General features: G+C 38.1%; 1 protein-coding gene across 2 annotated transcripts in view; it reads left to right on the top strand.

The window, feature by feature from the left end:
* The window catches only part of CD96 (CD96 molecule), a 166,181-nt gene that overhangs the window by 95,417 nt on the left and 56,672 nt on the right, over positions 1-14,092 (top strand). For both annotated transcript variants that reach the window (XM_006864191.1, XM_006864190.1), the window contains one exon: positions 2,103-2,291. In XM_006864191.1, coding sequence (XP_006864253.1) covers positions 2,103-2,291 — 189 coding nt within the window. The remainder of the gene's footprint in view (positions 1-2,102; positions 2,292-14,092) is intronic.

The following is a 14,092-nucleotide window of genomic DNA, read 5'->3' as shown; positions in this document are numbered from 1 at the left end:
AATCAATAAATTAATCTTTTTTTTCTTTTAAATTAGGATCTAGGAGGGAAAAAGTTTTTTTAAAAAAACAAACCACACTCGAGGAAATATATGTAAAGGACTTGGCTCTATATCAAGGAACAAGTTCACCAGGAGGATTATAAGTTCCTGGAATAAGAGCAAACCTTGAGACAAGCTCAGGTGATAATGCACAAAGCTATGTTTTTCATGGGAGATGACTGTGGCAGCCTCAGCCAGAGTGTTAATGTCCATCCCTCCCACCCCACCCTACCCAAACCCCGGACAACAGCCCTTCGCCTCTTGCTTGCGTCATTTTCCTCAAAGTCCAATATATTCTCAACAGCAACTGGGTCATATAACTCTTGCTGTAATGTTGTTTTAGTGGAAAAGATTTAAAGCTTATAAATGATGAATTATTACATTTATCATGATTCATTTTTGAGACTAACAGTGTTATAAATTCACTTTTAAAACACCCATAACAATGGTAACCGTGGGTTTGACAAAATTCAGTCTTGAGATTACATGTTAAAGGTACACAGGGGCTTCAAAAATGTGTGAAAAATTCCATGATCTTTTAAGTTATTTTCCATGAACTTTTAAAACACAACACCGCATGTGCCCCCTCCCCCAATTAAAAATAAGCTTTCCTATTAAATAAATCCTAATCTGAGGTATCCCATTATCCTCCCCTTGTGGTACTATTGGATAAGCACTGAACTGTAAGATTGGAATTCAAACCCCCAGCAGCTCAGTGGGAGAAAGATGAAACTTTCTGCATCCACACAATGCAATGGGTTTGGTTTTGGGTTTGGTTTGTTACCCTCCCAGCCCTGAGGCAAAGGTACCCCATTATACTCCCAGGTTTGAGGTATTCCATTACACTCCTAGCCCTGAGGCAGATGGTGTGCTCTGAATTCTATCAAAATGCAATTGCATTTGCTTATTACTTCAGCCAGTCATAACTTTGGAACTGTCATCATTAAAGACTTTTAAAGAAGCTGTGAACTGTGCTACAGTGACAGTTTTACATTAATTTCTTGCTGCCAAATATGTTCTTTGCAAGTTGTTCTAACAAAGGCGGTTATAAAAAGGTTCCATTGCTAAAGAAGATTAACAGAACCCATAATGATATTGCCTATAAATCAATTTGCAACTTATTTCACACACAAGAGGATACAATGTAAGTTATGTTAAAGTAAAGATATGCATCTCAGGCATACATTTAAAGTCTCTGGAGAGGTCCAGTGTGAACTCCTTCATAAAGGCAGAGTCAGATAGATGCATATTTTCTCTCCGATCAGGAACCAGCAATATGTGCAAAGTATATCTCAGAACCAGGGAGTCCTGGTGTGGTGCTTCAGGATAAACTCTGGACTGCTAATTGCAAGGTTGGAGGTTCAAACCCAACAGCCACTCCTTGGAAACTCTATTCAGGATTGCTATGAGTCGGAATGGACTTGATGGTACTTAACCACAACAATAACAAAGGTGCCTAAAATGGGGTCTCAGTTGAAGTAGTTCTCTATATTCTGGTGGTCATGTAGGTATATTCCTGTTGCATAACCACATTCAACAACAGATCCCTCCCGGGGACCAAGTGCAAACCATCAATCTCAATGCTATCACTGAGCACTGCTGACAAGCTGGGACAGTCTGCCCCAAGCCCTCTTGAAACAACTGTTCATCTCCTGTGGATATGGTCGATGGTCACAATGTACACTATTAAGTATATTTCATACTTGACCAAGGATCAGTGTCATGCAGGAACTTGAACAACACAGTTCAGGTTAATTCTAGGCCTAGTAGAATTAATCCTAGATGGATTGGCCAAATAGCAACATCAATGGACTCAAGCGTGGCAACAATAGTGAGGTTGGCCCAGGATCAGGCAGTGTTTCGTTCTGCTGTACATAGGGTTGCTATGAGTTGGTAGTGACTCAATGGTGCCTAACAACAACAACAACAACACAGAGATTGCTTTTTGACCACTTTAGACTCTACTCAATGACATTGAAACATCTCCAGCCAGGACTTGGTATTCCTTTCTGGTTCATATAGAAAAAACTGGTGACTTAACCATATTCTGCTCTGTCCCTTAGCAATATATATTACCAATGAAGAGAGAAAAGACAAAGGCGGATATTTGGAACTGAAGTCTGTTTTGACAAAGGTGTTCATTAATGAAACAGCCCAAATGAACAACCTGACCATCTGGTGTAAAGCTCTGTTTCCAGTCCCTGGGAATAAAGTATGGAGTCTCTCATCCGAAAAGATCTACTTTTCATTAGGTAAGTTGTCAATAAATCAATAAGGTTGACCAAGACAATCCCAAGTTCAGAACATGTCTAATGGAAGAAAATAGGTTACTCATTATTTCCATAATATTTTAATCTTGGAAAACTATGTAATTCATAAATGTTGAAATTCCAGTCTGCAAATATTTTTGACAAATGAGATTCTAACAAAAACAATTTCTTCAGATAAGGAGTTGCTGGTTCCTATGCTCCCATTAAAACTTTCTATTAAATATCTAAATATTGTTGAAACCCCATTAATTATAACTCTTAATTAATTGGCACATCTGTCAATGTCAAGCGACTACATCATGGTAAATAATCCTAATATTGATGTTTAAAAAGACAATTAAAAATCCTAAAATTTCTTTTGGTCATTAGAAATATCCAAATATATACTTTTCATGTTTTTTTAATGAATAATTCATATATGGCATATTGAAGGTAAGGGCTTTTTTGCTGTGGGCTAATGTGTCAGACTACAAAGTCATTTGAACTGCAAGGTCGGTGGTTCAAACTCACCAGCTGCTCCTTGGAAATCCTATACAGGATCGCTATGGATTGAAACGACTCAATGGCACTTAACAACAAGCATAAAATTGGCGTGCTGGTGTGGAACTATAGGATAAGCACATAAGGTTGGTTTGAACTGCAAGGTCAGCAGTTCAAACTCACCAGCCCCTCCTTGGAAACTCTATACATGGTTGCTATGAGTTGGAACCAACTCAACAGCACTTAATAACAACAACAGTATAAAGTAAAATGTCTGACATATATTTGTTGTTGTTGTTGTTGAATTGGACTTATAATAACCCTATGTACAACAGAAAGAAACACTGTGTGGTCTTCACAACTAATGTTATGTCTGAGCCCATTGTTGTAGCATTGTGTGATTCTGTCTCATTGAGGATCTTCCTATTGTACATTGGCCTTCACTTTATCAAGTATGAAGTCCTTCTCCAGGGACTGGTACCTCCTGATAGCATGTCCAAAGTACATTAGATGATGTCTTGCCACTTCTTGTCACTTCTAAGGATCAATCGGCCTTACTTTTTCCAAAACAGGTCTATTTGTTCTTCTGGAAATCCATGATGTAGTCAGTACTTTTCCTCAACATCATAATTCAAATGCATTGATTCTTCTATGGTCTTCCTTATTCCTTGTCCAACTTGTGGTTAACAGTACAGTGCTTATCCTACAGCACCACACCAGAACTCCATATGCATATGAGGCAATTGAAAATACCATGGTTTGAGTCAGGCACACCTTAGTCCTCAAACTGACATCTTTACTCTTTAACACTTTGCACAGGTCTTGTGAAGCTGATTTGCCCAGTGCAATACATTGCTTGATTTCTTGACTGCTGCTTCCATAGGGATTGATTGTGGATCCAAGTAAAATGAAATCTTTAACAACTTCAGTCATTTCTTCACTTAGCATTATGTTATTTATACATCCAATGGTGGGGATTTTTGTTTTCTGTACATTGAGTAAAATAATCAATACTGAAGGCAGTATTCTTTGATCTTCATCAGTAAGTGCTTTAAGTCCTCTTTGCTTCCAGCAAGCAATGTTGTGTTATCTACATATTGCTAATGAGCGTTCATCTGATCCTGATGCCAAATTCTCCATATAGTCCAGATTTTCAGATTATTTGCTCAGCATACAGATTGAGTAAATATAGAGAAAGGATATAACTCTGATGCACCCCTTTCCTGATTTAAAATCATTCAGAATCCCTTTGTTCTGTTCAAATGACAGCTTCTTGGTCTATGTTCAGGTTCCTCATGAGCACAAGTAAATGTTCTGGAATACCCATTCTTCACCGTGTTATCTATAGTTTGTTACGATCCACACAGTTGATTGCCTTGCCTAGTCGATAAAGCACAAGTCATCAACTTTCTGGTATTCTCAGTTTTCAGTCAACATCCATCTGATATCCCTCATTCCACATCCTCTTCTGAATCTGGCTTGAATTTCTGGCAGCTCCTTCTGGATGCACTGTTGAAATGATTTTTAATTATCTTCAGCAACATTTTACTTGTAATATTAATGATACTGTTAAGATATTTATGCATTCTTTTGGGTAACCTTTCTTTGGAATGGGTACAAATATGAATTTCTTCCTGTTGGTTGGCCAGGTTGTTGTTAAATACCATAAAGTTGGTTCCGACTCATAGTGACCCTGCACGGTTTCTGAGACTGCAAATCTTTACGGGAGTTGCCCAGGTAGCTGTCTTCAAAATTTCTTGGCATAGACTAGTGATTGCTTCCAGTGCTGCAACAATTTGTGGAAACATTTCAATTGGTATTCCTTCAATTTCTGAAGCCTTGTTTCTCACTGATGCCTTCAGTGCAGCTTGGACTTCTTCCTTCAATACCCTTGGGTCCTTGATCATAAGCTATTTCTAAAAATGTTTGCACATTGACCAATTCTTTTTGGTTCGGTGACTCTATGAATTCCTTATATCATCTTTTGATGCTTTCTGCATCATTCAATATTTTACCCATGTTGTTGTTGTTAGGTGCTAGCGAGTTGGTAGAATCATTCAATATTGCAGTTAGAGCTTGAGTTTTTTCTTCAGTCCTTTCAACTTGAGAAATACTGAATGTGTTCTTCCCTTTTCTAACTTTAGGCCATTGCACATTTTATTATAATATTTGACTTTGTCTTTTCTAGATGTCCTCTGAAATTTTCTGTTCAGCTCTTTCACATAATTATTTTTTCCATTACCTTTAGCTTTTCTCTGTTCAAAAAGACTAAAATGTGTCTTCTTTGATACATTTTAGTCCTTTTGTTTCTTTCCTGTTGTTTTAATGATCTTTTGTTTTCTTCATGTATGATGTTCTTTATGTCATCTTACAACTCATCTAGTTAAATAATTAGTGTCTAATGAGTCAAATACATTCCTGAAATGGTCTTTATATGTACAAGGATTATACTCAAGATCATATTTTGGCTCTTGTGGACTTGTTTTAATTTTCTTCAGTTTCAGCTTGAACTTGCATGTGAGCAATTGATGTTCCAGACTTGTTTGGCTGGCTGATTGTACTGAGTTTCTCCACCATCTCTTCCAAAGATAAAGTAAATTTGATTACTTTTTATTCCAGTTGGAGAAGTCCACAAGTATAGTTACCATTTATGTTGCAGAAAAAGTATGTGCAATGAATAAGTATTACAAAATTCTATCATGTTGTTTCTATCACCAAGGTCATGTTTTCCGATCCCTGCTCTTTGTTTTCAAATTTTGCTTTCCAGTTACCAGTAATTATCAATACACCTTGATTCCATATTGTTTCAATTTCAGACAGAATTCTTCAATTTCCTCATCATTGATATTGGCGGTTGGTGTGTAAATTTGAATAATAGTTGTAGTAATTGGCCTTCATTGTAAGTGTATGGATATTATCCTGTCACAGACACCATTGTACTTCAAGATAGATCATAAACTATTCTTTTTGAGGATGGATATGACTTCACTGCTCTTCAATTTGTCATCCTGGTGTGGTGCTGTGGATTAATGCACCAGACTGCAATGTCATTTGAATCTCATAGTCAGTGGTTCAAGCTTACCATTCATTCCTTGGAAACCCTATACAGGGTCGCTATGGGTCAGAATCGATTTGACAGCACCACTTAACAACAACAACACACAGAAGACTTTTATTAATTGTTCTTTTTTTTCATTTGGAAGTTGATATTTAAAATCATTTTGCTTATTAAGCTAATTGAGTAACCAAAATAATCACTGCCCTGAGTCAGAATAGATAATGTTGTTGGAAAAAATGGAAATAATTGGAAAACATGATCTTGGTGACAGAAATGTTGTTGGAAAACATGACCTTGGTGACAGAAACAACATGAATAGATAATAGATATTATAGGTAACAAAATAGATATTCTGCTACATGAAAGATATGAAAAATGTCTCAACAAATAATGTGGCATCAAAGAGCAAAAAAAAAAAGCCACAACAACAAACCAGTTGCTATAGAGCCCATCCCAACTAGGAAGAGGCTGTCAGAGCAGCACTGTGTTCCATAGGGTTGTCAGTGGATGGTGATTTGGAAATACATGGTCAGGCCTTTCTTTTGAGGTTCCTCTAGGTGGACTTTCAATTAGCATACAAGTACATTAACCATTTCTGCCACCCAGGAACTCCCATAGATATGTCTATAGACAAAGATATGTCTGTAGTGATAAATGACTAGTATACACATGTAGCAGAAAAATAATGACTATAAAATGTACCATACAGATTTGAAAATCATTATTACAATTTGATAAGATCTTATCACCTCTTAATTTTAGAAATATTATAGTTAACAAAATGTATAAAAATTGTAGATAATTTCATCTGCATTGATGGCCTACCTTTTCCACAAGCAGGGTTTGTCTTCAGTTGGGTACTTTGAAATTCTTGATGTGTGAATAAGTATTACAGAGATCTATGTCAAGTGATGCATATCTACAAGGGAACACGTTTTCTTTGTTCCAAGATCACAGTATAGATCTTAGACTCAGCCCAGTTCTCCTGCAGTTTTAGGCCTTTGATCTCTGGCAGCCTTGGATAAAGAAAATTTTGTTGCTCAGCCCAAATCCATCTCCACTACTCAGAAGGGTAAGCCCTTCTGACACTTGCCCAGTGATATCATCCCTGCAGCCCTGTCTGCATGTGTATGTATAGACATTAAGATGCTGTCCTGTGACCTTTCAGTTTTTCCTTTAGAAGTGGTGATGGATATACACCGAACCCTCCATACTCAAATTTGCCCTTTGATTCTTGAGAAATGAGAGCACCCCCTTCCTCAAAGGCTAGACATGGTTACAGTTGCAGACTTGGAACAGAGTGAAGATAACTGGTTCTCCAACATCTTTGGCATAATCTAAGGACACAGGCTAAAAGACATAAAATAAATAAATAACTTCCAAATTCCTAAGGAGAATCTTCTTTCCATCATAGACAGAATCATGTATAGGAAAAGAAAACAAATATATATTTTCTGATATTAAAATAGTGTTTGGTTTTAAGATCAGAGAAAGTATTAATATTTTTAGGTAATAAGAAAGAGTACTAATTCTAATACCTGAAACATACTATAATTCCATTTACAGAGTAATTCTGATCTAATGTAGTTTTAGGTTCTGAGAGGGTGGTTAATTTAAAATAATCCAATAAGTTTTTATCCTTCATGATCAAATATAAAAGATAATAAATCTTAAAAACTCCAGTTTCCCAAAATTATATCTTTCAATTAGGAAGTACATTCTGACATTTATCTCTCTGAATGATTTAAAGAATCTTATAGACTCAGTAAAGCTGTGTCTTCATTGTACCATATATCCTAATTTGTTAGTTTCTTAAACACTCACTTCCAAACATGCTTTCTACCTGTGGTCATACTGCTATATGTTTTATCAACTCTGGAGTAAATTTCTGCTGCCTTGTACAAGAGTCATTGCCTTATCACACTTCTGTTGCAGACAAGATATTGGAGGTGATAGCACAAAGGGAAAATCTGTCATTAAGCGTAGGTAGGTGCCTTCGAGTTAATTCCAAATCATAGCGAACCTGTATAGGGTTTCCTAGGCTTTAAATCTTTACGGAAGCAGAAAGCTTCATCTTTCTCCTGCAGCGTGGCTGGCAGGCTCCAATCGCGGGCTGTGGTTTGCAGTACAGTGCTTATCGTGTGGAGCCACGACTCTTCCATATATCTATATCTATATATATGTATGTTGTTGTTAAGTGCCGTCAAGTGGGTTCCGACATATTGCGATACTGTAACGTAGTGGTTACAAATTGGGCTGCGAACCTCAGGGTCAGCAGTTCGAAACTACCAGCTGTTCCACTGGAGAAAGCTGAAGCTTTCTGCTCTGGTAAAGATTTACAGCCTCGAAAACCCTGTACAGGGTCGCTATGAGTCGGAACCGACTCCACGGCACATAACAACAACGTAGGGTTTCCAAGGAGCAGCTGGTGAGCTTGAACCGCCGACCTTGCCATTCAAACCAACTTTTCAGTCCAGCGCATTAACCCACAGTACCACACCAGGACTCCAAGCCCAAAGGTAACCACTGATAAACTTTGGTCTCTATACACTTGTCTATCCTAGATCTTTCATACTAGTGAGATCATGTAATAGTTGTCTCCTTGTGTCTTATTTATTTAACATAGCATGTGTTTTCAAGGTTTATCCATTTTGTAGAATGTATCAGGAGTCCTGCTGTGCCACTGTAGGATAAGCATTGAACTACTAACCACAAGGTCAACCATTCAAGCCCACCAGTCACTCCTTGGAAACTCAATACAGGGTCACAATGACTTGGAACTGACTCAAAGGCACACAATAACAGCAATGATATCAGGACTTCAGTTCTCTTTGTGGTTGAGTAATAAAGGTGCACCTGACCCAAGCCATGGTATTTTCAATAACCTCATATGGATGCGAAAGCTGGACAGTGAATAAGGAAGATCGTAGAAGAATTGATGCCTTTGAGTTGTGGTGTTGGAGGAGAATACTGAAAGTACCATGGACTGCCAAAAGAACAAATAGATCTGTTTTGGAAGAAGTGCAACCAGAGTGTTCCTTGGAGGCCAAGATGGCTAGGCTTCATCTCTCATACTTTGGACATATTGTCCGGAGGAAACAGTCGCTGGAGAAGGATGCCATGCTGGGTAAGGTGGAGGGTCAGAGAAAAAGAGGAAGACCCCCAATGAGATGGATCAGCCAGGTGACATCATTGATGGCGTCAAGTGTGGCGGCGGTAGTGAGGTTGGCCCAGGATCGGACGTTGTTTCGTTCTGCTGTGCATGGGGTCGCTATGAGTCGGTTCCGACTCGATGGCACCTGACAACAACAACAACAATATTCCATTTCCTGGATATACAATGTTTTATGTAATTCATCTGTTGATGAACATTTATTTTCATCTTTTGGCTATTGTGCATAGTGCTGTAATAAATATTGATGACCAAGTGTCAGTTTCTGTTTCTGCTTTCAATTATTTTTGATAGGAGTTTTGATTTATGTCTAGGTAGAACATAATTGGGGTTAATACAAGCTCTGATGCAGCTCTTGAATTCACCCAGCTGCTTTCATCCGCCAGGTGCCCTGGCCATTGTTGAAACCTGCTTGTGAGGGCGGCTAAGAGAGCCCTGCCAGGCCAGTTCCAGGATGGCCACTTGAAAATGGAGGAGGTGGGCTTAGCCAGGAGCTCCAGTTTTACCATACTATGGTAGCTCTGGTAGCGTAGTGGTTACAAATTGGGCAGCTAACCTCAAGATCATCAGTTCAAAACCACCAGCTATTCTGCAGGAGAAAGACGAGGCTTTCTGCTCCCATAAAGATTTACAGCCTCGGAAACCCTGTACAGGGTCACTATGAGTCGGAACCGACTCCACGGCACATAACAACAACAACAATGGTAAATGCAATAGTCTGATAATTGACCAATGAGCTTCTGATAAATTCTGCATCTAGATTTTTGGGAAAGCATTTTTAGCTGATAGGTTTTAGGCATTCCTTTGTACACCATCAGAGTTTTGTTTTTACCAAGGCAATTTCTAGTTTACAGTCTGATCTGAAACCAGACAATCTTTACTTCAAGTTTCATGTTGAAAGCTATGGATTATATTTGTCACAGAGCCTGAATTTCATCTCAAAATGAAAATCTAGCAGTAATACTTCCTAATACACCATGAAATGTGTGTACCAAGAACTCCTCAGTTTACAGAGACAGTGGTGAAATATGCTAGAATAAACCTTAAAATAGAAATATTCAATAAATGAAAAATAAATACTTCCCATTTTGAAAATCTGGGATTGAACATAGCTTACCAACATCTTCTATTCCAGGGATCAGCAATCTTTTCCTTGAATTTCTAGATAGTAATTTTAGGCTTTGTGAATTTTTGCCATCAATACTCTACTATTGTACCTCAACAACAGGCATCAACGCTATTAAATAAATGGACCTGGAGGTGTTTATGACCTGTGGGTCATAGTTTGGCAGCTGCTGTTGTAATTGGCTAATAGAGAAAAGCATTTAGACATTTGTTTACCACTCTATATTCCTTCCTATTAAGATACTCCTTTTGACTAGGATGGTAATGTTCTCCCAATAGTCATATATGCATTCAAAGTTGGTCTTCTTTCTTCCAGTGTTAAGAATGGATGTGTACACATTCATTTAAACCATTTTTATTTATGAGATACAGACAATATGGTGAGGAAAAATATGACTGTTTTTCTTCAGGGGCATATTCAGTAGACTAGTATGATAAGATCTTTGCTACAGTAAACACTGAGGTCTATGAACACAAAGAAACAATCCCAAGATGTCCTAAAATTTTAAAGGTGTTTATCAGAAAATTTGTAATAGGTAAGTGTTAAGAAACAGCATGTACAAAAGGTCTGAAAAGCATAGAGAACAGATTGTGTTAGGAAAATTGGGTTGAAATATAGCTTGGTTGAGTAGGGATGTGGCTAGAAGGGGGGAAAATGGATGATGTCAGAAATTGAAGTTGGGAATATAATGAGTGAATAAATCATAATTAGACTTTTATGTCATATGGAAGCTTCAGATTTGTTTCAGATGGCAGGGGTATGTCATTCTGATGAGCTATTTATATATTATATGACTGACATGCCCCCCACCTGTTTGGAGATTAATAATATAAAAGTATTTTTATGAATCAAACCAAGGTCAACTATAAACCCTGACTAGTCCACAGGTCTAGAGATTAGGGTTCCAAGATATATTTTGGGGGAACACAACTCAATCCAAAGCAATCGCCTGTTTTTATTGTTGTTAGGTGTCACTGAAGCAATTCTGAACCATAGCAACCATTTGTATAAATAAATGAGACATTGACAGGCTCTGCACTATCCTCACAACCATGGCTTGCTATGCTTGAGACCACAGTTTCAGCCAAAGCGCCATCCATCTCACTGAGGGACTTCCTCTTTTTCATTGATCCTCCTCTTTATCAAGCATGTAGTCCTTCTCCAATGACTGGGCCTTCCTGATATTATGTCCAAAGTATGTGAGACAGAGTCTCAACATCCTGACTGCTAAGGAATTATCTGACTACTTCTGCTGAGAGGTATGTGTTCATTCTTCTGACTATCTGTGGTATTATTCAATATTCTTCACCAGCATTATAATTGAAAAGTATCAAGGTCTTCCTCATTCATTGTCCAACTTTTACATGCATATGAGACTGTCAGTTTGTGGTACTATGGTAGCTTGCATGTTGCTATGATGCTAGGAACTATGCCATTGATACTTTAAATATCAGAAACAATCCTGGTGGACAGATTTCAGATAAGCTTCCAGACTCTGACAAGGAAGAAGAAATGGTTAACCACTGAAAACCTTATAAATAGTGGTGGAGCATTGTCAGATATATTGTCAGAAGATGAGCCCCTCAGGTTGGAAGACACTCAAAGTTCAACTGGGGAAGAGCTGCCTCCTAAAAGTAGAGTTGTCCATGATGATGCAAATGGAGAAAATCTTTCAAGATGTTAATTTGCTGATGGGACACAACTCAAAATGAGGAGAAACAGCTGCAAACATCCATTAATAATCAGTACATGGAATGCATGAAACATGAACATAAGAAAACTGGAAGTTGTCAAAAATGAAATGGAACAATAAAGATTTATATTTTAGGTGTTATTAAGTTTAAATGGACTAGTATTAACCATTGTGAATCAGACAATCATGTGATTTACTATGCCTGGAAAAATAAATAGAAGATGCATGGTGTCACATTCATCAGGAAAATGAACATATCAAGATTTATCTTGAAGTAGAATACTGTCTGAGATAAAATAATATCCATATACCTACAACAAAGACCAATTATATCACTGTTGTTGTTGTTAAATGCCGTCAAGTCAATTCTGGCCCATAGCAACCCTATGCAGGATTTCTGAGGAGTAGTTGGTGAGCTTGAACCACTGACCTTGCAGTTCAAATGGCTTTGCAGTCTGGTGCATTAGCCCATAGCGCCACACCAGGACTCCAACTATTCCCAAATATGCACCAATCACTAAAGCCAGTGATGATGAAATTTAAGAATTCTACCAACTTCTTTAGTCTGAAATTGGTAAACATGTAATCAAGATGTATTCATAGTTACTGTTGATTAGGATGCAAAGGTTGGAAATAAAGAAGAAGGATCAGTGGTTGGAAAATAAGGCCTTGGCGATAGAAATGATGCTGAAGATCACATGATAAAAATTTGCAAGACTAATGACTTCTTCATTGCAAATATCTTTTTCAAACAGATAAAAGATGAATATACACATAGATTCACCAGGTGGAATATACAAGAATCAAATTGACTGCATCTGGGGGGTGAGACAGTGGTAAAATTCAATATTTTAGCCAAAACAAGGCAAGGGGCAGACTGTGGAACAGATCATCAATTGCTCATCTGCAAATTCAGGCTGAAGCTGAAGAAAATTGAAACAAGTCCACAAGAACCAAAATATGACTTTGAACATTGCTGTTGTTTGCTGTTAAGTGCCATTGAGCTGGTTTGACCCTATATAGGGTTTCCAAGGAGCAGCTAGTGAACTTGAACCTCCAATCTTTCAGTTTAAACCTACTTTTGCAATCCAGCACATTAACCTATAGCACCACACCTAAATTTAGATAATATATCAAGAATAAATTTAATGCGCTGGACACTAATGGCTGAAGACAAGAAGAGCTATGGGATGGCATCAAGAACATCAAACAAGAGCAATATCACAGAATACCAAACGAAGCAGGTTCAGGGCAGAGCTGCAAAACTCTGAACCACATAGGTAGGAATATTTTAAAAATTTGAAGCATTATAGCTAGTGGAACTTCTAGCGGAAGTAAGAAATCTCGTACTTTAGAATTGGCCAGCCTTAGAGGCCCAGAGCCAACAACTTAGAAAAGACCAAACAGCAAGAGCAAGCAGGGGAGCAAGCAGATCCATCACAAAATAACGCCCTGGGAACCTTGGAGCAAAGGTGGACAAAATACTTTGTTGATTTTGCTTTGTTCTGATTTTTTTTTAGTATCTGCTCATTGGCCCCCCACTGTTTGTACATCTCCATTCTGGTGACTAGAGGGGGTGCCTGATCGAGTGGACACCCCCAACCCCACCATTGATGGGTTATTGTGTCATGCATGCACACAGATACTCTCAGCATTTAAAGAGACAGGCAGTTCAACAACCAGCCCTGAACTGTTTATTAATAGGGAAAAGGCCAGAACAAGGGGTGTGGAGGAGAGAGAGTTTAAAAACAAAACAGGCCGAAAATTAAATCCTGAGGTACAGCATAACAACCAAGAGTGGCATTTTGAAATTTATCAGGCAGGCTTGAAGACAAGAAGCTAAAAGAGGATATTAAAATCACACTCATATTAGGCTACAGATTTTTTTTTTTCTTCTCTCCTCCCTCTCCCTTTTCTGTGATTATAGACTACAGTATCCAAGCTAGTTTTGTTGCTGTTTTTCCTTTTTTTGCTCTTGCTGTTTTGGACCCCTTTTACCTTAGGGGGACTCTTTATTTCCCTATATTAACCAAGAAGAGGCAGCAATTGCTGCCATATAGTCAAGTTACAATCACACCCTGTAAAACCCCACAATACAGGCAAGAACCAATACCAACTGCCATACACCAGGTAGGCAAACAACACCGGCGAAAGTTACTCTGAGTTAAGCAGTAAGAAGAATGAAAAGGGAAGCCCACATCCTGATCACATCTCCCTGGAAGCAATCAGAAAGCATAAAAAATGCCAAAAAACC

Source organism: Chrysochloris asiatica, unplaced genomic scaffold, assembly GCF_000296735.1.
Source record: "Chrysochloris asiatica unplaced genomic scaffold, ChrAsi1.0 scaffold00061, whole genome shotgun sequence".
Classification (NCBI taxonomy): domain Eukaryota; kingdom Metazoa; phylum Chordata; class Mammalia; order Afrosoricida; family Chrysochloridae; genus Chrysochloris; species Chrysochloris asiatica.
This window is presented reverse-complemented; position numbering and strand designations above follow the sequence as displayed.